The sequence below is a fragment of the Passer montanus genome, unplaced genomic scaffold (assembly GCF_014805655.1).
Source record: "Passer montanus isolate IOZ18808 unplaced genomic scaffold, ASM1480565v1 scaffold137, whole genome shotgun sequence".
Taxonomy (NCBI): domain Eukaryota; kingdom Metazoa; phylum Chordata; class Aves; order Passeriformes; family Passeridae; genus Passer; species Passer montanus.
The window spans coordinates 448444-474833 of record NW_024360608.1 but is presented as its reverse complement, the minus strand read 5'-3'; the positions used below and the strand labels follow the sequence as shown (position 1 = coordinate 474833).

Sequence of the window (26390 nt, the reverse complement as noted above, 5' to 3'; positions counted from 1 at the left end):
CTGCCTCTCCCTTTTTGCCCCTTTCTTTGTGCCTGGTTACCAAGGAAACACAGCTTGCAAAATCATGCTGCTGCCAGCCTCCTCCACTTAACTTTGAAACCAAGTGACCAATTTCAACCAGATACAACAAGAGGCAGAGGCCTCACAGATAAATTCTTACAAGTTTAATGAAAAAAAAAACCCAACAAAACAATGTCAGGAGTGGGAGAAACATCTAAATGAACATCCTTATGACCTTCTTATCTGGCCAATTCAGTGTGTGGCCAGTCACACGAGTTTTACATGGGCCAGCCACAGCATGAACTGCCTCTGGCCCAGCTGTTATCTAGTAGACCCTGAGAAGGAGCTGGAAGTACCCTGTGAAACATAATTAGTTTTTGCAGAAGCAAAGGCATTTTGAGGGATAGGAGGGAGCTGGTATTCTTTCAGTAGCAGCTTGTTGGTGGTAAGGATGTGTTTCCAAGATAAATTGTGATTCAATCTAGCTCTGTTTTAGAGTTCTTCTGCTCTTGTGAATCACCTCAGTATAGGATTCAGAGTAAGGAGGCACTTGTGCAGACTACAGAATTACATGAGAGTTCTCATGTCATATTACTTTGTATTCCAGTCGTACAGTTTGAGTAAAATTTGAGGTTCTCTATGAAACAGTTGCTGTGAAATATAAGGATTTTTATTTTTCTCAGAGGTGTTTTTACTTTTCTTACAGAAGCTTAAAGATGCATTAGCCTACTGGAGCAGTGTCTTGATTTTTTGCTTTTGCTCTTCATCTTAATGGCACTTAGGAAGAAATTGATGTGATAATTCCAGTACTAGCCTGTTGACAGAAGTATTACTAGATATTTTCTTTGTGTATAGTATTCTTCAGTTTCCTACTTAGCTGGACACCGCAAGGTGTTAAAATGATCACAGACAGTTAATATAAAGTCAGCTTTTCTGAATTCTTTACAAACTCCTTACATATAAAAGTTAAGTTTAAATATGAATGAAATCAGTACCCTCATACATGCCCCTAGATTTTTTGAAGTGACTTAATAGAGGTTGCAGCTCCAAAGACCTTTGTCAGTATCTGCAAAATGCTTTAATGTGTTAGGAGAAGCTGTATCACTTCTGCCAGTCAATTCAGTACTTCTATAAGATTCTGGCTTTTAATTGGTTTTTAAGAATGTTAAAGTTTATCATGGATATTGTTACAAAACACTTTAAATGGACCCTTGGATTTTGGCTGAGACTGTTAAATGAATGGTTTGAGAGTACCAGGACTTTTTTCCTTTGCTTTTTGTACTCAATCCACTTGGAGCAGTCTCCTTTAGTACTCTGGAAAAATATGCTTTAGATTGAAGCTTGGATAGTTGCTGAATACTTCCCTTCCTGAGCTTGTTCTTAAACATTTATGAAACATTATGATTTGAGAGAAAATTGTTAGTGTGTTCTTAAACACAAATAAAAGCACCTGAAGAAAAATGTCATTCATTGCTCAGAAATATTTTAGACTAACTGGTGATATACAGACAACATAGAGTCAAGTCAAAGATATTTTGCCTTCTGTCATGGTTAAGGCTTGTTCACTAGCAATATTTCAACACATTACTGCCTCAGGTGCAAAAAACATATGTCTGGAAATTGCACTTGTATAATTTTGTTGTAAATGTTTTAGTAGGTAAGAAATGCACTCCAAATTAGTTAATACCATGCATATCTCCTAGCAGTGTTCTCTAAATGAGAAGGGCGAGAAAGCACTTCCCTGTGTTGTAGCCAGCAAAATTCTAGTAACTGTAGAAATGGTGATACAAGTTCAGTTTTGCTGTCTTTCCTTCCCTGAGGTGAAGTATCTCATTTACTGAAAATAATGTCTTTCCTTGTCTTTCAGGAAACTAATATCTTAGGATTTAAGGGTCCCAGAAAAATGTCTGTGATCATTCCAGGAATGAACATGAATCATAAGCGAATTCCAATCCGTCCACGAAATGTGAGTTATGAGGTTTGGTCATGTTTCAGATTAGAGGAAGAGGTTAAAACTTCCCTGTAGAGGCCTGGGTGTGGCTGAGAATCAGGGCTTTTAGGAGCCAGGGCTTTAGCAAGTCTCCAGGAGAATAAATACAATTTTGCCTAAATGTGTTGATTAATTTGTTCTTGCCTTCTACCTAATCTGTAGCTTTCTGAATAGTATTTGTGTCCTTATGGGTCCTTAGGTCAGCCTAAATATGATATACTTATCTCTGTCATTGCTGTTGCACCTGCAAGCTGCCCTCATGGTGAGACCCTATTGTGCTAAGGGCTGGATGAACACTGGACACGCTTGCTTTTTCAGGAGTTCACATTCTTAGCCAGGATGTGGATTATGACAGGCAATAGACAGATAAGGTACTGCTGGTGCAGTGGCAAGGGAATAAATAAATTTTTGATCAGAATGCTATTAGCCTTTTTGTAGGAGTAGCAGAAGAGAGGATTCTTGAAGGAGGGACGAGGAGAAGATGGATTTTTGTTCTGACTAGTGAAGATTTCTCATGGATCTGAAAGACATTAGAGCTAAAACCTTACAGAACAGTATTTGAATGTATGTTAAGGTGTGTGATGAAAATTGTTAGGTTCCCTTAATGTGGGTTTTATGTTTGGTGAGAGAAGACAAAAAGGCAGAAAGAAGAGGTACCAAATGAAAGGTGTGTTTACCTCAATGTTTTAAGCTAGAAAATTGTATTTGCAGCTATGTTGAGAGTAGATATGATTAGGACAAGAACGTGTTTCCTGAGGTCAAGAGAAAAAAAATCTTCAAGAATGGAAGTAGAGAGTCATGGGAGCTCTGAAAGGAGATTTAATTCTTGTGAATGGTCAGAAAAATTGTATCTGGAAGTGCTCATTTATTCATTGCCTTTCAGTTGGTGTTGCATCTCTCCCATTAGTACAGTTATGGTTCCAAGGACCTGCCTTTAATTTTCTCCCCTAAATCTAAATGCACTCAGTTGATGCCAGTTCTCAGGGGTTTGTTTTGCATTTTTAAAAAGTAAATAAAGATAAAATTAAAAAGTAATAAAATGAACAGGAAGTTTTATTTAGGTTATCCTCAAAAATCTGCTATGGTATTTTATATATTACCAGAGCATATACTATAGCCATATCAGTCAGACCTCCACAACAGGTGGTTTCCTGAGCATTTTTTATTAGTGCCTTAAGGTTGGATACTTTTTCTTCAGTTTTAACATATATAGTTTTGATTTTATTTGTTGCAGAACTTTTAAAATTAAATCATATGTCATGTTTCACTACAGCCTGAATCCTCTTGTAATTCATAGTTTGTCAAATTTAATATGCTGGTTTACTTCCTCTTTGTATCTTTTTGGTTTTATTTCTCTCTGGTTTTCATACTGAGCATCACTCATTAGACCCAACACAATGACCTTTAACCTTACATTTTACTGCAGTCTTTGGACTTTCTACTGAAGCACCTCAAGGCCTGGCACTATGCAGTTAGTTGTAGATTATTTTCTTTTATTTCAAAGTTTACAGTGTTTGAAATGGAAACTGGATGCAACAGGATCAAAGATTGAGACTCAGAAGGGATTCATGCCAGCAGGATGGCAATTATCTGTGGACTCTGAATTGCTCCCTTTCCTGTACACACACTTCCTTCCCTATCACTCTTTTTACTTTACTGAGTGAAAAGGAGTGCTTGGACTGGGAATCTATGAAAGTATCTTCCTGGTACTTGCAGAAAGTATTCAGTAGGACTGAGTTTAAGTGATACCAGTGTGTTTCATTAAACAGGGAATTAAGTGATAGAGTGCACACACAAGAGAGGTGGTACTCAGAGGCAGAGACATTCCAAATCTGATGAATATATTTCTTTCTTTTGAACAGGAGCATGAGGGTCTGCTGTCAAAATGGCAAAACAAAAATTTAGAGAACCTCATTGAATTGCACAACAAGGCTCCAGTCTGGAATGATGATACTCAATCCTATGTTTTGAACTTCCATGGGAGGGTCACTCAGGCCTCAGTGAAGAACTTCCAGATTGTCCATGACAATGACCGTAAGATTCTGGTGGAGAGTGTGTGGGACTTACTTAAACAAGGAGAACATAATTTATTTAATGAGGGTTACAAGGAATAGGACACCCTTCCTAGAGGAGGGAAACTGGCTAAAGGAAGCTAGTTCATTATTACTGGGGACTTCTAAACTGTCAGGAAAACTATATAAGGCCCTCTTTTTTTCTGGGGTGGATGCAGACTCTGCTGTCCATAACTGCAGCAAAAGAGGGGGCAAATGAAAGCTTCCTGAAGTGAAAGAAAATGTTTAATACAGCACCTTCAGGCTTGTAAAAGAATGGTTTGAGCTTTGGTTCTGTGAAGAAAAATAATTTCTAGAATAGTGAAGTCACTCTAGAGGACCGATTTCAAGGCCACTCTGGTGAGAAAGGATGGATACACCAACCACATATATCTGGGACTGGCAGTTGGGGGGATGGGTTTGTGGTTGGGTTTTGTTTTGCTTTTTTTGTTGTTGTGGTTTATTTTTTTCTTTGGCTTCACTGTGAAATTGTTCATCTCTGAATGTCTTTTCTCCCCAGCTGACTACATCGTGATGCAGTTTGGTCGAGTAGCAGAAGATGTGTTCACTCTGGACTATAATTACCCTCTTTGTGCTCTTCAGGCCTTTGCTATTGGACTCTCCAGCTTTGACAGTAAATTAGTCTGTGAGTGAGAGCAACAGACATGAAACATGGAACTCAATCCCACCCCTACATCTTGTAAGAGTTGCAGGTGTAGCAATGAAGAGCATATTGGAAGGGAAATAGAGGACAGACTTCTGCAGGCTATTAGAAAACCAATTCCAGCCTTCAGAGCATTGTGGGAGTTGACAGCAGACTACCTTGGGAGCAGCCTCTGCATGAGCTGTGGGAGACCAAGAAATCTAGGTGATGTTTCTGTCAGTGGTGTTGATTCTGCTCTTAGAATTCTTGTTTACAGATGCTGCATGGGAGTGGGCCAAGCCCACTTATTGGAACTCCTTGCAACTAGGATTAGAAAAATAATGGCTAAATGTTCATTTACCTTGAAGCTTCTAGAAAGCCTGGGAGATGATACTAATCAAGAGTTCCTAATCAGATGAACTCAGAAAAAAAAGAGAACAGCTGGAATTGGCTGTAATACAACACTTTTACTCCATGGAATGATTGTCTGCTAAGACTGATACTCCATTTCCCTTTCAGTATTCTAATTTCTCTCTATCCCTTGACAGTCTTTTTTACCAAATGAAGAACAATCAAATCTCAAACACTCGCTTTTCAGTGGCTGACATTATATTCATTGCTACTCTGTTACTTCTAACCATGTGAAAAATGAGACTGAGTAGATGACAGAATCTGGCTGAATTTGGCAGAAGATGGTATTGTAACAACATACACTACCACTTCTGAAAAGCAGTGTTCTGATTGGTAGAATCTAGACTGTAAACTGATGAGAATTTTTTTAAATTATGCCATTGTTCATGAAATTTGTTACATTTTAGGTATAAGTTTGTGACCAATTTAATTTTTTTCGTGTGAGATTATCTCAAGGCATGACATAGTAAAGTAGATTTTGTATAAACAATTTTAACCTGCCTATAAGAAGGAGTTACCTCAAAAAGAGATTACAGGTATTTTCAAAGGCATCAGTAAGTTTAATGTAATTGTACCACAAGGCTTTGCAATGTGTCCTTCCAATGTTCCTTTTTTAATACTGGATGTACAGTATGGAGACTGTGTCACAGCATGGAACACTTGATTCATGTGGCCTTAACTCACCAGAGTGGATTGCAGCACGGTGTGGCCTGGAGGCCTCAGTGCACACATCTTCTGTGAACTGAAGCACAGAACAATTACTGTTTTGCCTGCTTCTTGCCTATTACCTATATTCACAATGGTTTGGAGAAGTCTGTCCGTCTACTGAGACAAGAATTAGGTGTTCTCCAGCTTTGGATATTGTCCTTGTCAGCAGACTTAACTCTGTTTCAAGCTGCAAAGAGCAGATATATTGCTTTTGGTCTCTGGAGTCTTTGCAGCAGTAAATATCAATTGTGCTTTCAAATTAACAAAACTTTGTGAAGACGTTTTCTGATATTGCCAGAAAGAATAATGAATGTAATCACAAAGTAAATGCTGTATGTAACTGTCAAATAATGAACTGAGGCTGAGAAGTCCAGCTCTTGTATCTTTCAGATGAGCATTTTTCAGTAGCTGCTGAGATTTTTCCTTGAGATGATCTTATCAGAAAAGCAGTCTGTGAAGAGAACTTGAATACTGATGGATCTGTTTTGTGCCTTCCTGCTCATCAGGCTGAGGATGACACCTGGCAGTGCTTTCCAACTGTGCTCTTCTAAAGTCTTGGCTGATGGTTCTGCATTCCCTCTGCCCTTCCAGGAAAGGAAGTCGGTTTGTGTACCTGTCTGATTATTCTTTTGACTAGGAATGTATGAAAGAAACTGCCTTATGTTATTTTGGGGTGACCTGAAGTTAGGATGCTAATTTCTGATTCAAGATGATTTTCTGTGTGCCCAGAAAGCATCCTTTTACTTAATTAGCCTTGTCAGCAGTGACTCTTCAAGCTATTTCTCAACATCAAATGATCATGTCACAGCCCCTCAGTCAAATTATGGAGACAGATGAACTGATTCAGTCATCTTTATCAGATACTGTTTTACATTAATTGTATTTATAACTTTTATATCTAAATGAAAATAAACTAATTTATATATTGAAAAGCCTTTAATTCTAAATGACTGGTTTTATTTTGCTGTCACTTGTGCGTATACTTTGTTCCTTCTCTGTAACTTATTACCTCAGTTTCTTTCTATTTCTTGAATATCATCTGTCTTCTTACTATTTTCCTTTGTAATTCTCAGTTCCCTTTCTTTGTGGTGTTGGATATTTTCCCCATACACTTGGAAATCTGGGAATAAATGTAAAGGTAGTCTCTCTAACACTTTTACCCCCTCCCTCCCCCAATATTATCAGGTCCTACACTATAGTTCTTGGTTTCTATTTTGATTGTTTAAGCTAGTTCAATCTCGTTGCCCTAGGTTTTCAATGTTGTTCCCAGCATCCAGCTAGGGCATTTGAGATGGTCCTTACTGCATTTTTCCCTCCTTCCATCTGAGCACATTCAACTGTTGAAGCACATTAACATATGTTTTCTGAATCAGATTCTGAAGTCAGACAAGGCTAGGAAGGACATCAAGTTGAAGTGGTCATATTTTCACTGAGAGATGTATGAATTTCAATAACAGGAGATATGATGGATCTGATAATCAGAAACTGGCACAGCTCTCAACATGCAATCCCAGTTCTTCAAGCACCTCTGTTTTCTCCATTATTTCCACCTGAGCCAAATTAGTCTTAGAGGAGAGAGAAAATTAAGTGGGAAACATGACTGGGTATTTGTTCTTAACACAGTAATATTGGTTGCATATGTGCAAATGTAACATTCTAGAAATCCCAGAGAGATCTTAAAGAAGCATATTAAATGGTTAAATTGGAGTCCTAAAGGCAAGCCTAGCAGATGGAAATGGCTCCTAGGCTGCTATAGGCTTGTGAGCTTACAAACATAAAAGACAGTGAATGATTTCTTGTCCTTTTAGGGCTGAGTCTCACTTTCATTGAAGTTTTGCTGCTGAATTTGGTAACAGTAGGACAGGAGGTTTTGCTGCTGTTAGCATAATTATTATACCTATACTAATAATTAATTAGTGTGCCACTCTACTTGCTGGGATTAACAGCTCTGTAAATCTCTCAAGTAACATTGAGTTAGGTTTCCTGTTCCTTGTACAGAAGACAAGAAAAACCCTTCCCCGTGATTCACAAGTTGAGTTAAGAGTTTGTGTGTAGTCCTGTAAAAAAAATCTATGGACAGATTCCTTCTTTTGCAGAGTCAGGAATCTCACCTTTGCCACAGGATCAAACTGTTGTACCTCACTGCAGTTTGGAACTAGTTCAGAACTAAGAAAGTTCCTTAAGTAATCCTAGGGCCAAGAGATTTGGCCCAATGTACAGTTATGAAAAAGAGTAGAAGAGCAACACTGATGTGTAAGGGCTCTCTTACTAACAGGGAAAACAGGTGGCTCCCACTGTGAGGAACAACTCATGGCAACAACTGAAAGCCCTGCCAGGAAAGAAGGCAGAGATCTTGTACCAGTGTTAACTCTTGTATCTTTTGAACTGTACACTTCATAGTTTGTTTTCTCATTGCATCCCTTAAGGTGTTCTATATTGATTATTATTTCCTCACTGGAAGCTGGAGGTCACTTCTTCTGTTCCAAAATGGGAGTAAAATTCAGAAGCAAACTAACTTCACCAACATGCTTTAAGGTAAAGGCTCTGGTAACCATAACCTGCTCTGGCAATTTAACATTCAATTTCGAGAATGCATAAATGGGTGAATATATTCTAGAGGCTGAAATTTTTGATAATTTAATTTGATTCAATTAACATCTCCATACAAGGCAACTCATTGCACTGTCTGCAATAAAACAGCTGAAAATTTTGGTGAAAACAAAGGATTTTTTTAAAGCCTATTTGAATTGAGCCCTTTATTTATCATAGGGAAAGTAACAATAATCTACTATGGGGGGAGAAAAAGGGCTTTATTTTAAAAACAGCATAAGAAAAATAATGCTGATAGAGTATAAATAGGGTTGGGGAATTAATCTGATAAGTTTGCCCAACTCTCCCAGCTTTCTGTTCTAAGCAGAATTGTTCAGTTCTGCATTACCTCCAATAAAAAAAACCTCAAACAACCCACCACTAAAAAACCTGTATTCTCCTGAGTGAATTTCCATCTGCAACTGACTGAAGTCCTGCAAACAATTTGGGTGATGATTCACAGGAAGGAATAGGTTTAAATTCCTTCTCTTTGAGCTCTGTTGGTTTGGCAAGGAAATGGGAGCAAAACAATGTTAGTCACATAATTATGAGACCTGGCCCAGAATTCCCACTGAATATATGTGATGAGAAGTGAATTACCTCTCATATACATAGGGTTCTTTTAAAATACAGCTTAATAGAAAATATAATATAGCTTTTTAATTATATCTTAATAGAAACAGTAAATTAATTAATTACAGGGCTTGATATAAAAAAACCAACAAAACACACACACCCAACCAAAATCGTTTCACTGAATGTTGTGACATCATCTTATTTATATTGTATATACTCTTAATTTCTACAGTTGTATCAGAAAACCTTAGTTTTATGAAATTGATGGGTCTTGCCATCTGGTTTCTGAGGCCTTAGGACACATTTAGGATGTTTCCAGGTCTCTGCAATTTTAACTGGAATTTGAAAGAGTTAGAAACTTTTTTAGCTTTAGGTTCTTACGAAAAAACCCTCAGTTTCTTAGATGTACTGAAGTTATAAAGAAAGCCAACCATGTTATATAACTCTTCACAGGTAGTTCCAGCCACCTGTGACAAAATCACCTGCCGGAGCCGTGGAAGTTTGGTTTGCTGCTGCAGCTGCATTCCCCGAGCTGCTGCTAGGACGTAGCTACATTTACTAAACTTACTGGTTTCCCACTGCTTTTGTTTGGGGGATGTGGCTTTTTAACCCTCGTGCGATTCTCAGGCCCATATCAGCATTTTCTAGCACAGCACGCCGGCATTCCTGTATGAACAGGTAGGAAAGGAGCAGCTCCGACGTGAGACTGAGAAAAGCCACGGGGAGACACCGCTTTGCGGGTGGCTGGGCGAGTACTTGGCTGGGCTGCCTCGTCGGGCTGGGGCTGCTTGTTTCGCAGCGGCTCCGCGGTGCTACCTGGGAATCACGGCCGGGCTCTGCCTGGGAATCAATCACGGCCGGGCTCTGAGGGGCTCCGCAGCCGCCGGGCCGCGCCTGGCGCGCAGGGGGGAGCCCGGGAGCCGCGTCCCTGCCCGGGCGGCGCGGGGGTGTCCCCTCACGGACGCTTGGCCCGTCGCCTCAGGGAAAGCACCAGGCAAGGGGCGGCGTTCCCGGGGATCCGAGGCCGGGCCGCGCACTCCGAGTTCTCCCGCGCCGGGAGCCGTGCCTGCTCTCGATTCCTGGAGGCGGCGGCGTCCCGCCCGCTCCCGGCGCTGCCAAGCCGCCCCCTTCCCCCGCTCCCGGCCGCCCGCCCGGAGTTTCCTTCCCCCGCCCCCGCGGGTCCCTCTTCCGGCCATTGCCCGCGTTCCCTCCGCCCCGGTCACACTCGGCCCCCGGCCGAGGAGCGTCCGACCCCACTGGGTTTTGTTCCCAACTCCGCCTCGGCCCTTCTCCCGCTGCCCCCCGCCCCTCGCCAGTCCCCTCCCAGCCCCGTCCCAGCCCCTGCCTTAGCCGGCAGTCCCTCCCTCCCTCGGCCGCCTTCATTTCATACCAACTCTCATTCCTCGCATTCCTCACTTCCTCCTTTCAAACTCCAGGGGAAATAAAAACCCTCCCTTTTCCTCCCAAACTCCTGCCCGGCCGCCCCCCCACCCCGCCCCGCCGCCGTCCGGGCTCGCCGTCCCGCCGGTCGTGCCGCGCCGCGCTCCTCAGGTGAGTGTGCGCTTTGTGCCTCCGCTCCCGCTGGCCCGGCTGCCCCCCCCCGCTCCCATTCCATCCCATCCCCTCCCGGCCACCCGCCCGGCCCGGCATTGTTCGCCTCTCTCCACCGCCGCGGGACCGGCAAGGGGGAGCCCCGGGCCCACCCGGAGCCGCTCCTCGCCAACTTTTTTTCTCTGCGACTTGGCGGCGGCGACGATGCCGAGCGGGAGGCTGAGCCGCCCGCTGCCCCGTGCCAGCCCCCGCTGCCACCCCTGCGGGCTCGGAGGTGGGGATCGGGCGGGAGCGAGGGGCAGGCGCGCAGTAACAGCGCTCGGTGCTCTCTTGGCAGAAAGTCCTGGAGCTGAAGGAGGATTTGAAGCCCGCTGCCCCTGCGGAACAGCAGCCGCTCTTGCCTCGCTCAGGTCGGGACACGCTGCTCCGCGATGGCTTTGGCGCGGGTGCTGCGGGAGACGGGCTGGAAGGGAGGGTGCGGAGCCGCCCGTGTGAGACAGGCGAGGCACAGGCGTACAAAGGAAGCGATGGGAACATCCTCAGTGGAGCCTCCGGCGGCTTCCCCCGCCGGGAAGGGGCTGCCGGCGTTGCCCCTTCGGGAACTCTGTCGCTGAAAACTGCAGCGCTAATGGGGAGGGAAAAAAAAAAAGCGGTTTCTGTATGGTTCGTAGAAAAGCGCTTGAAGAGGGTGAAAGGAGGAGCAGTACTTAATGTAGTAAATTATAATTAAAATTATGGAAGATGATTTTTGGGGGGAAAACAGACAAAAAATTATAAGGAAGCCTATTTGTGAGAAAGTACATGGGTTGTTGTAGGGCATTTACCGAAAGATGAGGGGATGTTTTCCCGGTTCACTTATTCTGAAGTTAGAGTTGAGTTTTGGTGGCATGCCACAGGGAAGGATTAAAGAAACCCCAAACAAACCGAGCACACACAAAAAAGCCAAACAAAAAGTTTTCTGGAGTAATCTTTTATCTTATGCAGATAATTCTGTTTAAACCATTTCTTGCATGGCATGCTAAAGATGAGGCTTTTTTTTCAGAAGGGGGAAGAAGTGTAACTCTACATGTTCTAAAGACTTTCGTATTTTACAGTGAACGATCACATATGTTAAATAAAAACCCTAACAAAAACTCAGAACTAACCACAACTAATTACCAACTTTGTTTTTGTTTAACCTGGAGTTACACTCATGGTGCTTTCTAAACTTAAGAGTTAGGTTATGCGATTCCTTTACGAATTACCAATGCCAAGTAATTTTCAAGCGTTGAACAGCAGGAAGGGAGATTTAGGGATTTGGTTTATTTTTCTCTTTTCCTGTTACTGGGGACAGGTCGGCTTTGCCAGGACCTGAAGGCAGGGTCTGTGTGCGGAGCAGAGCATTGGTTCACCTGTCTGTCCATCTGTCTGGGTGTATGTGAGAGGTTTTATTGTTCTCCCGCAGAAGGAAGTGGGCAGCAGGACAGGGCAGAGAGTGACGGGGAGGAGCGAGAGGAGCAGAGCAAGGGGGAAAGCAGAGTGCGTATGCAGCAAGGGCTGGGCTGATGCTGCTGTACACCCACCAGTTAAAACCTTTTGGTTTCGATAGCTTGTTCTCGTGACAGAGAAGAAAGAGCCTGGGATCGTGCTGTAGTCAATACAGAGGGATTTCTTTATTAGGGCTGCTGGTCTCTGAGGGATTCTGGTTTTCTCTGGAATTCGGGCTGGCAGATTGAAGGGCAGCCAGTCACCTTTTCAGGGCTTTTTGCAGTGGGTGCAGTCATCTTTTCAGGTTTTCCTAAATCCCAGTGGGAATGGCTCCCTCAAACTTAAGCATGCAACAGTCTTATCAATCTCTAAACTGGGCTATCAGCTCATTGTTTGTGTCCTCTTGGAGGTGATCCTGGAAGCAACTAAATGTGTGTGAGAATGGTTACCAGGAATTTCTCCACTGTCTTGGATTCTGACTCTATTTTGGATTTTTAAATTACTGCTACCGATGGTTTTGAAGTATTTTAGGCTGCTATTGTAATAAGCATTTCAGCGTTGCTATATTGAAGAATATCTGTGGGAAAATGGTATGAAAATAGTTCTGCCAAGCTTTTAAAAGGGCTCCATGGCACTGTATCTTGTCTGTGGCTTACATAAAATCACAGTTGCTGTTGTTTTTTTTTACTCAGGTACTAGTTTCACATAATTCAAGCAGAGTAAGTAGAGTTTTGAGAGAGTTACTGAAAAGTACTGCTTCCAAGTGTTACAGCTTTCATCTCTGTTTGCATGCTCATTCACAGCTTTCCTTCCTTAGTATTACATGTCCTTTTCTGTATCTTTCAGCTCTTGGTTCCATCCCAGTGTAAGCCAAGAGGTGGGTCCACAAAGGGTTCAGCTGGCACTGCTGTGGATGTGTCCCCAGAGCCTCAAAGTGCCCATTTCCATACTTGTCACATCTCTATGCTTTGTCACTGGTAGGGACACTGGTGCTGCTGTTCACTGCCCCAGGACTGATCCAGAGGAAAAGTTACACTCTTAGCAAGCTTTATCACTTTTAGCAAGTTGGTTTTCAGCCACATCTGTTCATTCTCCAGTTAAGTTGATCATATGGTCATGTGCTGGTGTGTCTGGAGCAGGGGGTGCAGTGACTCGAGGTGAAGGGTGGGAGAAGAATGGGGACATTTTCTTAACATTACCATTTTTCCCCACCTTGAGTAGTTCCTTGGACCATGTTTACAGTAGCTCCTGATATAGCAAAACAATTTTCTGTTTTATTTGACCATGACTATCTTAAAAATGTAAAATTTAGTATCACCATTTAAAAAATAATCTATTATACTTTCCCAATAGCTCATGTTTGTCTTTTGTTCATTTGTTATGTTTGGGGTTTGGTGTGGTTCTTCCCTCCCACTCCCCCATGGCATGTAAAAGTTTTCTGGGGCAAGTTTTTCATCACCCAATGTACATCAGAAAAGTTTTCTGATGTTTTTTACTGCACCAGTTTTTGCCTTGGTGTGTATTTCTCTAAAATGATTGGTTATTGTTTCTCTCTGCATTTGCATCTTCTAAGTTATTAGAAGCTACTAATGAGGGTATAATAATATTTTTCAATTGTCTAGGTCTAATTATTGGAGGTTTTTTATACTCTTCACTTCCTGCAGTTTATCTGTGTTTTTTTGTCAGAATGAGATGCAATATTCCACGAGTTGGAGTGATTAATATCTCTTCCTTGCCTGAAGTAATATCTGAGCCCGGGCAGATTAAAGTTATATTGGTCATTTTGCAGAAGCATTTGCTTTGTAGACAACTCTCTCATTTGTTTAGCATTCTCACTCTTGCCTACTTCTGGCAGGGCTTTTTCATTGATTTTATCTCCGGGTTTTCTTTGCATTACTTTTCCCACATAGTCCTATTTGTCTCCCTTGCTTCTTTTGTTTTCTTTTTTGCACTGATACCCTTTGAATTGTTCCTACCCACTGGTGCTTGTAAACTTCACCGATAAGTTTCATTAACATTACTTTGAGTCAGTCTTCCATTTTTAGGATGTCAAAGACAACTGGACTAGCAAAGACCCCTGCAGCAACCCAGTGGATGCCCTCTCTATCTGTTGGTTCTGTTTGTGCCTCATATATCACATATAATATTATGCATAGTTTTGAAGACATTAGTCAATTTTTAAATAATATGATCAGTACTCTCCAAAGCCAATCTGAAGTAATTTTTAGCTGTGATTTCCGTAGAGAGTAGCAAATGTTATTTTACATCTAAACTTATTTCCTTGGTCACTGTGTTCTTTTCATTCTTTACCTTCACAGCATTTCTATTTAACTTTGAGGAGCAATCTGATTTATTAGGATTTACAGTAATGGATGTTCATATATTTGCAACTTCTGCCAACAACCATGCTAAATAAATGCGCGTCATGTTCCTTTGCAGAGCCTTGTAAAAAAGCCATGAGTTGGCATGCATGGGGCTCATTACAAGATCTAAGACTAGATTATTAGAAAGAGTTTTTTTAGGGGTAGGCAGTGGTGTTTCGCGTACTTGGGTTTTTTTGGGAATGGGGGGAGGGTTTGGTACGTTTTTGGTTTTATTGTTCCTGCCCCTTGGGTCCTCCTTTTTCTGGAGATGATGCAGTCACTCCCCTTTGTTTTTAACACCATATGAATTAGACGTTTTCCTGCTAGGGAGGGGCAGGTTTTCCAGTTCCTGGTGCTACTGGCTGAGTCACTGGCTCTGTTTTTCTGTTCTCTTGTAGGTTTATAACTACCTTGTTCTTACCTTTGTTAGAATGTGATTGCCAAAGGGTAGGTGTTTTACCCTCCTGTATTTCTGAGGCATGAGTGCCAGCGGCTTTCAGAGCCTGGGTGCAAGCCTTTGGAACATCTGCTTCGCTATTGCCAAAGAGAAAACAAATCAGCATAGCACTCAAAAGTGCCTCCCTTCCAACAGTATGGTAATGACAGATGTCCAGGCAAAGTGTAATCTCTTGTAACCTGCACTGCTTGAACTAAGGAGGAAATGTCAAGAGAATGTGGAGCAGGTGTATACTGAAATGGAAAGGGAGGATTTATTAATGTGTCCTAAGTTCATTTCTGATCATACATCTCTGTAAGCTCATTGAAATAAAGCTCATTTGTACCAGACTAGCAGGACTTAGGCAGGTTTTTTGGTTTGAAAATCTTGTCAGCTTAGGGGGAAAAAAAGATGTAAAAGAGAGGTTTGTGTAAGAAGGTTATATCCAAGCACACTGTTCTTTGAATTATCTTTATGAAAATAAAATAATAAAATTATATTTATTTCTCTGGCTCCACTTGTTTGTGAAGGATCTGTCTGATCAGAAGAAATTAACTGCAGGTAGAACATGTAAATCTCTGCATCATCCATCCAGTATGCAAACTGAAAAATAGAGTAGCAGCATCTTTTTCCACTGCTTTTGGTCAGAGGTTTTAGTTGTAAGAACATGCTTTAAAAACTGGAGCAGAGTCTGTGGTTGGCTGTGTCCCTTTAAGAATCTAGTTTTGCTTGGCTAGCTGCCCTTGTTCTCCTGTAGATTAATCCAGCAGAAGGTATATAACCTGTTGACCTTCCTGGCAAGAAGAGTCTGGAAGGGCAAAGAGATAAATCAGAAGGTTCCTACTTTCCTGTAATATGTGGGGACAACTTTGTTTTTCAGTTTTTGACATTTCTTTTTTTTTTTTTTAACTGATTCCTGCTTGAGGGTTGGGGGTTGTAATTACAGATTCTCATTATGATTTTCATTTGCTTCATGTGAAATCACTCTGTGTTCAGCAGGTTGGAGATGATGGCATGTTTATGCCACATTTAGAGAGAAGAAAGAGTTCTGAACTCAAAATTACACTGGTCTGAGTTGAGGGTGGCTTTACTGTCTCTTGTATCAAATGGGTAGGAGCACTAGAATCTGGCAGAAATGTCTGGTGTGTGTTTGCTAGGAAGTTTCACACTGTTTTACAGAAACATTCACTTTCTGCAGTGTCAGCCTTTAGAACTGAATGTGTAAGCAGTGAATATTGATCTGCTGCATGATGCAGATGGAGTGTGTACCCCAAAACTGAGCTGGGGTGGTGTCTGGATACCCCAGGAGAGTGCAGCTGAGTTGGTAGCCATGGGTAGGCTTCCTTCATTTGATGCAGGTGTTTCATCATGGCTGTTCTTTGCTTAGGCATTGCCTTATGACAAGCCCCTTTAAACTCATGCCTGACTGCTGTAAAATCAAAGCACACATGTAATTGGTTGACTGAAGGAGGGAAACTCAAAAGAGCACTGGGCATTGGTCCCACTTTATATACCTGCTCTGCCTGTTAGTGATTTGCATTTGTCTTGAGCCTTTAGTAGGGGGCTTAGTCCTGACCAGACAGGTCATGCCCACAACACAGACCACCTGCAAGCACCACAGAAGGGGAAATTCAACTGCATTCATGGGTTGTGTGATCTGTCTATTCTCTTGGAGATCTCATAGCCCAGGTTCAGCTATTTCTTTTCTTGCAGACTGACTATGGTTTTGGAGCTAAACATTTTCACTGCATTGGATGAGATTTGCAAACATCTGTCTCTTGTCTGAGCTCGTGTTCAGTTCTGCCATTAGTGTCATGGGAAGCTAGGTATGTCACAGTTCCTTTGCTGGAACATCTATCTTTGAGTCCTAGACAAGAGATTGAAAGATGCCATGATCAGGAGGCAGGATCAGGAAATAAGAATTTGATTTTGATATCATAAAGTGGGCATTATAGATCTCAGCTTAGTGTTACTTCTCACCAAACCCTTAAAAGATGCTCTATTTCCAGACATGAGCCCCTCTGAAGTTACCACTTGCAATTGCAAATCACTTTTAAAGTTAACCTTTTCTTGCCTTGAATGATTGTCTAGATTTTAACCGTATTCTGATTTTTCCATTGGGTGGTTACTTACATCTTCATCCTGTATTTTTTTCTGTAGGTAAAATGAGGGGTTTTGAGCCCATTGGTGAGATTCAGAACAACTGAGTTTTGGCAAGTTTAGGAGCAACCTTTTTTTAGGTTGCTTTTGAAGGTTCCCTATCCTTTAATAATTAAGTGAATAATACTCTTTGGGAAGATGCTCAGCTTGATTTATTTGTCTCTAGCTTGGTTTGGTCATTATCAAGTAATTTTAGTCAGTCAGTATCTACACTTGTCTGTACCTAAAGGGACAGTTACAATTTTCCTGTGTTAGCTGACACTACCGATGCTTCTGTGAAGGGATGTGATTATCTGACTCCCTCCTGGTTCCTTGCTTTCTAACCAGCTCCAGGGAGAATGACTTCTGGTGGCTGCTGCTGCTAGCACCAGGGTGACTGACCATTTTCACCCTGCCACAACCTTCATCTGTTTGGGAAGCTGTGAAACACATGCCACATGTCTTGGAAAGTCAGGGAGAATGGAAGCTCTGGGAACAGTTCCCACATGGGAGATAACAGTGACTCCCCAGGAATTCCACTGTTCCTTTGAGAGCTGGGGCAGCACGGTTGACACCTGGCAGTGTCAATCTGTACTGCCCTTGCTGGCTCATTTTTCTCTCCCAGCTGAGACATAAATGACCCACTAGTCATTCTGTCAGTCCCAGGCTGGTGGCCTGTGATGTGGCCTGGAGCTGGGCAGGAGCTGCCCATTGCTCAGGATGGATCCCCAAGCTGGCCAAACTAGAGGGATCAGAGCTGGCCTTTGGGTTTTGTTGTTGGGTTGTGGGCTTTTTTCCTCCCCTCCTTAGGGCAGCAAGGCTCTGTGCTCTGTTTCCTTTATCTCAAATGTAACTGGCTGGATGGTGTGCAAGGCCACACACAGCCTTATCTCCTCATATCCTGTTTGACTGCATTATCCAGGGCTGCACCGATGGCAGCTTTCCTCTTGCTTTGATTTATATCACTCTGCTGGACACTACATCCTCTCTCTCTTTCAGCCAGAGCTAGCTGCTGCAATAATTTAAGAGTTGTTTTGCTTTGCTCGGGAAGTCAGGTGCCTTTTGAACAGCAGCTGCTGCAGGCAGTTTCGGTGCAGCAAACAAACCGAGCTTGATTTTGTGTTAGGCAGTGTGACTAGCATTCAGCTGGAGCCCAGCCTCGTGTTGGATATGATCTGAGGCAAGCAGTGTTTGTTCCTTTGTAAACCAGTCTTACTGTGTTGAGATAGAGACAAAAATCTCACCGTGCAGCCTGTGGATGTAATGAGTGTATTACCTCTCCCAATACAGAGAGGCGAATCTGTTCTTTCCTCCTTGCCTGGCACTGCTGCTTGCTTTTAGTCCTCTACAGCCAGTGACACCTTAACTGGTTTTATTCATGGGATTATGCAGCATTACTCTGCTGTCCTGAGTGGATAGGGCTATTCACAGGGAATAGCCAACGTTACTCAGGATTTCAGGAGGCCTGAGGCAAAAAGTGAGATGACAGCTACGCTCAGCCCCTGGCTAAGCTATTATGGAGTGTCTGAATGAAGCCCTCTCGAGAGGCCCGGTGAACTGCACCCACCCATCTCCACTGTCTCCAGGTTATTTAATGAAGGGAGTGCAGCTCCTAAGGAGCCTGGGGAACTGGTTGCTGTCGAATGCTGCAAAAGTGCTTTTACCTTCCTAGGAACAGTGCAGCGCCAGTTGGTCTTGCTTCAGGTACATCTTATTTTTTTTCTGTAGAGACCCTATAAACATATCTGTGATTTTTGTCCTCTTTTGTCTGTGAGCCTTCACCAGTCTTATTTATCGTTGAATACTTGCTTTCCCCACCTTTTCCCTTTCCAATATGTTTTTCCTGCAGTCCTTGAGTTGCACCTTCTGGGTGCTACTCATCTACTGATTGCCCTAATTTTTCTCTTTCAGTGGAACTAATAGAATTTCTCAGTCTTCTTCCTCTGGTAATTTTGACTGCTGTCTTCCGTCTAGTACCTTGAGTAATAGGTTTCTTAGTATTTCAGACTGTTGCTTCCCTAAACTCAAATCTCCTTGTGTCACTGCATTGTGCAAGTTCATTTGCCAGGTGTTCTAGACGGGAGTAAGTGGCTGCTTGCTCCTGTTTCCAGGTTTTTTTATTGCTTTATATATATATATATATATATATATAGTAAACTTTACAGCTTGAGCAGCATCCATCTGTTATGGCTGAACTGATTTTTTCTTTTTGTAAAATTTCTGACTGCTGATCAGATAGGAAAATGTTGTGATTCGAATCCTCTATAGCAGGAGTATTTGGCTCATGTTACACCAAGGTAGTGAATACGGGAGTTGTTTGGCTTTGTTTGCATTTCAATGACACCAAGGAGTACCTGTAAGGTGAAGCAATCCCTGCCACCAGAGCCCGCAGTTCCAGGGGATGAGGCCGAGGGTGCAGGGATGTTCTGGGTGAAGTCCAGCGACTTTCCAGCTCCGGAGCAGGAGTGGAAGTGCCTGTCGGACTGCGCACGGCTGTGCTGGCAAGTGCCTGGGAGGGGTGAGTCAATGGGGACCTCTCTGCCTGCTGTATGTGCTCCATTCCAGCAGGGAAAGGGGGTGGCCGTGGAGTGGGGGGAGTCTCTTGGACAGAGCAGCTCTAAGAAAACTGAACAACTGGAGGCAGCTGGCTGCAATTTTTCGGATCCTCAGGAAAGTACGATTTTGTGTTGAGCAGCTGCCACAAACACTTAAGAGGGAGCTGTTACTAACAGTAATGACTGAGGGATTAATATTAGAAAGCAGATGTGTCAGACTGTGGAGTCTGTTTAAAGATGTGCTCCCTGTCAATAAGACCTTGCTGAAGGGCTCTTGGCAGCTGTCTAGCCCTGCAGGATCTCTGAATCTCAATGAGATAACATGTGTGAGAGGAAAGAGGGCTAGTGTTGAAATTATCAGAATTGGCACACTTCAACCAAAGCTGCTGGAGCTGAAAGATTTTTGTGTTTTCTCCATGGTTTTGCTTTGTGAGTGACTTATTAAGAAATGAGCGTGGCAGAATGAAAAACAGGGAGCAAGAGTGAGTAAGAAACAGTATTTGGACGGAGGGAAACATTAGGAAGGAAGGTAGAGATACTGTGGTGAGGAGGTGGATGTGCTCTGAGGGGCCTTGTGTCTTTGAACCTGGGGGAGAACCTATAACTGGACCCTACAAAGAAAGATAGTTAATCATCTCTAGGTAAAATACAAGTGAGATCAGGATAAAGAAAACTGTAAAGTACGATTGCAGTAGTACAAAAGGCAAGGAGTGGGGCATAAGTTCAGGCTGAGGGAATCTCAAGAGAACAAACACCAAGCCACGTGACTGGCAAAACTTGGTATTATGAATATGGGACAGCATCCTCTGACTACTCTGTTCCTAAGAACTGTGCCTGGTGAGGGAATTCAGGTGGGAAAGGAATTGTCTGAGCATGTTTGGGATGTCTGCTTAGTGCTTTCAGAATCAAATTCCCTCCACATCAGAAGAAAGTTTTGTAATTACAAACTCTTGCACAGGCAGAACTTAAAAAAATCAACAAGTACTAAAATATTTAGTAATATTAGAACATTTAATAATACAAATCACCATTAAAGTTACCAGGCTGTATGCATGCAGTTGCTATTGAATGGAAGATAGAGGCAAACGGAAAGTAAATGCTAACTGAAACATTTGTATTTTGTTAAACAAATCTAATGAATATTATTGAAGCTTTTCTTATAAATAAGACATTCGACATTCTCATGCTTCTGAAAAATCCTCTGCTTTTTACCTGATTGCTCATTCAGTGGGAAGGGATTCCACTGCCAGTTTTCCAATTTGCCATCCTAATAAAGTCATCTAACACCACAGAGTTTAACCCCCAGCTTCTCTTTAGTTTGCTTTGTTTAGTTTAATGAGTGGTCATCTTGGCCACCGAGTTCAGATCAACAGTGCAGGAAACAGAAGGCTTGAAAGTGTTGAGCCAAAGCAGAGACCAGCAGATCAGATAGAACTCAACCAGGACTCCCTGAATTGCTGGCTATTGCTGCTGGCACAGAGTATTGCCTGGGACTGCACATGGGGCTTACTAGTTAAGCAACATTATTTAAGACAACTTTGCAGGCCTTTTAAGCCTTTGGCGTCTTAGTGATCTAGAGGCATAGAGTTATAAGGATTTCCATGGCCATTTCAATCTATGGAATTTCTTCAGAAGTTATCAAATAAAAGTAAATTTTTTGCTAGTGTGCTTTGTAATCTGAGTAATTACAGAGGTTTTAGCTGGAGATGCCAAACATCCTTGATTTTATAGTCTGTATGTTTCCCCATTTTTTGTCATCCATTAGGGATAGCTTTAGTACCAAGAAGGGAAAGCAGAATCGGGACCCAAGGTGTAGAAAAGTTGGGATTGACCACAATAGCACATTTTGGTTCTTGATGACCTAGATGTAACTTGAGATTAAACATTGCTGGGCAAGGCATGAAGAGTAAGAAGCATAAAAAAACCTGTCTGCTCACTTCAAGATTCATATGATTTCTTCTGCCACTGCTATTATGTTTCACATCTCCCTTGATTTACACCAACGTGAGAGGAAGTTCACATATTCTGTTGCTTGCTTTGTGGATTTCTCTTAAGGTACGAATGACATCTGCTCAAGTCGGTGCAACTTTTCTGTAAAATTTGGAGAACAGAGTCTGGAGAGTTGACACTGCACTGAATAGGACATGTTTTCTCCTCCAGTTATTCTGGAGCTTGGATTAGAATGGACCCGGATTTCTCTGTGTCACCAAAAGCACTTAGTGCAGATGCCAAGTCTTGTAAAATATGAAATGATCGGGCAACAGCTCCCAGGGTGTGTGATGTGGGGAGGAGAGTTATGCCTCAGATATATTTATTGAGTTTCAATTTAAGAGTGTGCCATGATGAAATAATCTGCTAGGTATTCCCCTGTGTCAGCATGGACACTAAGGAGATGAAAATAACTGGATTCAATGTAGATGCTTTTTATGTTTGTGATGCTCCTTCATTCCCTAGGAGATGACATTGCCTGTGTGCATTGCTAGGGTATTTGGCTTGACAGCAGACCTGTAGCTTCCAGTGACTGTGGCCTCGGGAGTCTTGTAGTTGAGCAGTTGGAGATGTTTTCACTTTATGTGAAACCTGCTGGCTCCTGTGAGATTTGCAGTTTGCAGTGCAGGTGGTATGATGAATACACTTGCTGTCACACCTTGGGTTTCCTTCTGAACCCTCTGTTTTTCAGCCTGTCATCAGATGTTAGAACCAGCCTGGGCCTCATGTTTGTGGATATTTTAATGTGTGTTAACTGTGGAGGGTCTGCAGAGCCTCCTGGGACTAGAGGCGCTTGGGGAAATAAGAAAGGAAGATTTGGAGCAGGTAACTTCTCTTTCCCTGTCAGTTTCTCCCTGTGGAAAGCTTACTCCTCTACACCGATTCCCCAGCAGGACAATCTCTTAAATACCCGTATAATTTTTTATTAGCGTCTGTCAGTGAAAGGGGGAGTGTTTGGTGAGAGAAGCAACTGTTACCCTTCGTTTCAGGGTCTCTTAAGTCGCACTGCTGGCCTTGGTGTCACTCACAGTGTGCTGGGATGTCTGCCCCAGTGGTAAAAAGCCAAGTGTGAGTTCCCCTCTCTGCCCCTCTCACCTCCCATTTTATTATTTCTTTCCATGTTCATTAAAGCTCTGAAACTGTATACCGTGGATGAAGAGGGTTGAAATAATCTCGTGTAGGTGCTGAAATGAATGAATGGGCAGTGGTAGACCATTCCAGTGGTTTGTGTGTTTCAAATACTCTCACAGGAAATAAGTCATATACTGGGTTTTCTAAATGTCTTTGTGAACCATTTGTTAAAATGCTGCACAGTGCACTGTGTCTAATTATTTGTCTAATTTATATTGTCTATATTGAAATTAGTCAAAGACACAGTATTGTATTATTTCCTTAGCTTTTGGTAGGTTTTGGAGGTATGAAATATGTATCTGCTGGTGTCTAAAGTCATTAAGGAGCAGCAAAACCTTCTGAGAGCCACTGTTGCCAAATCTTTACAATTTCAAGCTTTGAAATGTTGAAGTTCTTAAAGAATGTCAGCTTTTATTTATTTTTAAAAAAAATCTGGTCGTTATGGTCCTGAAGAAGATTTTAAACACACAAAATCCAAAGAGATAAGAAACTAAAGAAAGACCTGAAAAAAGCTTGTCAGGAAAGTTTCTGGAGGTATGAGCCTTGAATTTTTGAAGTTCTGAGGTTGAATGAATGGACTGTTTTCCCCCTGTATCAACTAGGGCATGGTATAACTGCATAGTTTGTTTTTTTCCTTTTTTTTTTTTTTTTTTTTTTTTTTTTGTTTTGTTTGTTTGTTTTTTACTACTAGTTTTTTACAAATACCACATCCAAATTTCTCCTCTGGTCCCCTTTACATTTTCACTGTGGTATTTCTGAGCTAGAGAGTTGCCATGTCAGACTAATCTCCTTACACGTGTTCAGTGCAGGTTTGATGATTCTGCTGCTCTTGGAAAAAAAATCCGTATTCTGATTTTCTTGCTACCCAGCTCAATGTGAGGGAGAGAAGAGGGAGGGGAGTTTTGAACTCTGGCTGGATTCTCAAATGCTGGCTTGTGAACATTCTTTGTAGCCCAGATAACAAAGCTATTAAAATGATAAACAAACGGCTTTGGGATTAAGGCAGAAGAATTATCTGTCTCTTTAGAAACCATTTGTCTCCTGCCTGGTTGACTGGAAGTGTCTGTGTGGTCTGAAGTCAATTTCTCAATGAGTGTTTCAGCAGCTCCACTCAGAGGCTTCAGCCTCTCCTGTAGGCATTTTATAAGTAGACTAATTTATTGTCGTTTTCAAGAGCTAGCAGCTGCCTGCTTAGGTTCAATGAGAAACCGATTGCTGCTCCTGCCCACTGGCAAATCTAATAGCTTGAGACTAGTAAGTGATGAGGGAGCAGAGAGGCAGAGGAAACTTGAGGAATTTGCCCAAAGTCGTTCTGAGGATGAGCAGTAACAACAGGCTAAGCACCTTGGTTCTTGACCTGCAAGCTGGGGCTGTCATCCCTGTATTCATGGTACCTTCTGCTCCTGCCAGGTTATGATGCTGGGGTTTGGAAGACACTGCATTAAATTGTCTGGCTGCAGGAATGGCTTTTTAAAAGCACAGCTGATCCTTGAGAAGAAATGCCAGTGTTAGAAGTGACACCAGCTACTAACTCTGATCCAGTGAAACATTATCTAAGAAAATTTCAACCCCGGTGCTCAGTGATGCCTGGATAATTCATCATTGCTTTAGTCTTTCCCACAGACTGAATCCCTCTATGTGTGCTTTGGAAAGTTAAATAACAGTTAACTGGATAATGACAGTGCAGGGAGAAAGAAATAAAGGAGATAAAGACATGAGAAGACTCCTGAGGAGAACTGGGAAGTGAGAGTTAGTAAACCGAAGAGCAGGCTGTTTTTCAGAAGGATTTGTAGAAAATGTTTTAATCTCAACACAAATAACAACCCAACATGTGGTTGAGCTATTGTTCAAGATAAACTTGAAGTAAAACACCTCCTAACTGAGATTTTTTTAAACTTGTTTTGCTTTAGTATCTCCTTGGAGGGTTTCTAACTGCCCGCTGGGATGTGCTTGCCGTTGCAGGTTCTGAGTCTGCTCCTCCGCGTGGCACCTTGGAGTTTCTAGCTGGCACCATTACCTCCAACGAGTGGAGTTCTCCCACCTCCCCTGAGGGGAGCAACGACTCGGGGGGCAGCGAGGCCTTGGACAAACCCATTGACAATGACGCTGAGGGCGTGTGGAGTCCGGACATCGAGCAGAGCTTCCAGGAAGCGCTAGCCATCTACCCGCCATGCGGCCGGCGCAAGATCATCTTGTCAGACGAAGGCAAGATGTATGGTAAGGAGAGAGAGAGAGAGAGAAAAGCCACCACACGACGCTCCAGACAGCCTGCCCTGTGCCCCAAATCATGCTCTGGGTGAATTCCCTTCTCTCAGGTGTTCCCAGGCTGGTGCTGTTGGTTGCCTGGAGTTGTTATTTAGGAAAATGGGTGTGAAGATTTTGACATTCACGAAACAGAAAGAGTTATAGGTTTCTTTTTCAGGGGACTACTCATAAGATAGATCTCAGAGCTGAGCATGCTACTGAACTAATCTTTACATATAAATATATGGCTTCATGGTGTGACAAAGCCTATTTTTTATGGTATCTCTTGCTGCTATCTTCACTGTTCTTGTTGGGGGTAAGAACAGGTCTGCATGTCTGGTGCTACAGGACAGAAGTTCAGCTCCTGAACCCCCAATGGCTCTGCTGCTGCGCAAACACCTACACTTTGTTAACTACCTACACTTTTCAGATGTTAAGGGCAGAAAGTTCAGTGTACTCTTTTTATTGTACTCTTCATTGTAGTTTGCCTTCTCACAGCCCTGGCACAAGTATCTTTCATCTGTGGATTCTTCTCATCTAGCTAACTAGATACCCAGCCCTGAGTACAGAGAGGCTCTGGCTTGCAGCTGCAGCAGAAGTCAATTTTGTACATGGCAGACATGCTTTTGAATTGGGTTTTTTCCACAGTTAGTATTTCTTTTGATTTTGGTAACCAAAAGCTGGTCTGGCCTGGATTATCTTGCCAAGTGTTGCAAGAAGGCACCTGGTACTTATGTGACTGAAATGCAAAGCAAAAGTTGAATACCCAGTATTTGGTTTTAAGTCCCAATGTAGACAGTTTCTCAAAACACTAGCAAGGATCTTATGGAAGACAGCCCTCTTTCTACCCAGTCGGTGCTCGCTTTTTTCCCCTCCCATACATTGGAATCTGCCTGTCTTCACAGGCCCCATCATGGGATGCTCCTTGCATGCCCCGGAGCTTCCTACGGAGCACTTCACAAGTAATTCTGCAGGTTTCTGTCCACCCATCAGGCCATTGTTCCCTGAGCAAGGGAATGGATTTCTGTGATTGTGGGAGCGTGGGTGGGGTCTTGTTTACATGGCCTTATCTACAGTGGATGGTTTTACTGGGTAACACACATCATTGTACCTGGGAAGAGCAATAGGGTTTGCGTAAGGCTGTTCACCCTGAGGCTAATCTGGGGCCAGTATTCTCAGGCAGACATCGATTCCTGCTCTGAGCTGGCGCAGACACTTTTATGGTTGTGCTATGGAACCAACTGGGGAACTAATCCAGTTTAAAGCTAACATGGCCAGAAAGGGGAAGAGATGTGAACTTTAATTTGGATACTGCCCCGCATCTTGTGCTGGTATTTAGAGAAAGGATGGTGAGACTGGGAATGAGGTTAAAGGAAGACTGCTCCTTTAGGGACTGATGCTTGCTTAAAACGTTACTCTAAAATATTACCTGAGAATCCACCCCACGATTATTAAGCATGCACTAGTGACGTGCCTCTTGTCGCTCTATGTCTGCACTGCTTTTCATGATGGGTGACTTTTAAAATTGCTGGTGAAAAAGTTGTGTT

The 26390-nt window shown here is 42.6% G+C and overlaps 2 protein-coding genes across 4 annotated transcripts in view; both read left to right on the top strand.

The window, feature by feature from the left end:
- Window positions 1-6735, top strand: part of TULP3 (TUB like protein 3) — a 32597-nt gene extending 25862 nt beyond the window's left edge. Inside the window, exons 9-11 of the mRNA XM_039699667.1 lie at window positions 1868-1966; window positions 3853-4024; window positions 4562-6735. Coding sequence (XP_039555601.1) covers window positions 1868-1966; window positions 3853-4024; window positions 4562-4695 — 405 coding nt within the window. The 3' untranslated portion in view covers window positions 4696-6735. The remainder of the gene's footprint in view (window positions 1-1867; window positions 1967-3852; window positions 4025-4561) is intronic.
- Window positions 6736-10306: 3571 nt separating this feature from the next.
- TEAD4 (TEA domain transcription factor 4) overlaps window positions 10307-26390 on the top strand; it is a 50988-nt gene continuing 34904 nt past the window's right edge. Inside the window, exons 1-3 of one of the 3 annotated variants that reach the window (XM_039699628.1) lie at window positions 10307-10519; window positions 10857-10929; window positions 24562-24816. In XM_039699628.1, coding sequence (XP_039555562.1) covers window positions 24810-24816 — 7 coding nt within the window. In that variant the 5' untranslated portion in view covers window positions 10307-10519; window positions 10857-10929; window positions 24562-24809. Of the gene's footprint in view, window positions 10520-10622; window positions 10930-24561; window positions 24817-26390 lie in introns of those variants that run through there. The other 2 variants (XM_039699629.1, XM_039699627.1) reach the window with 2 other exon arrangements.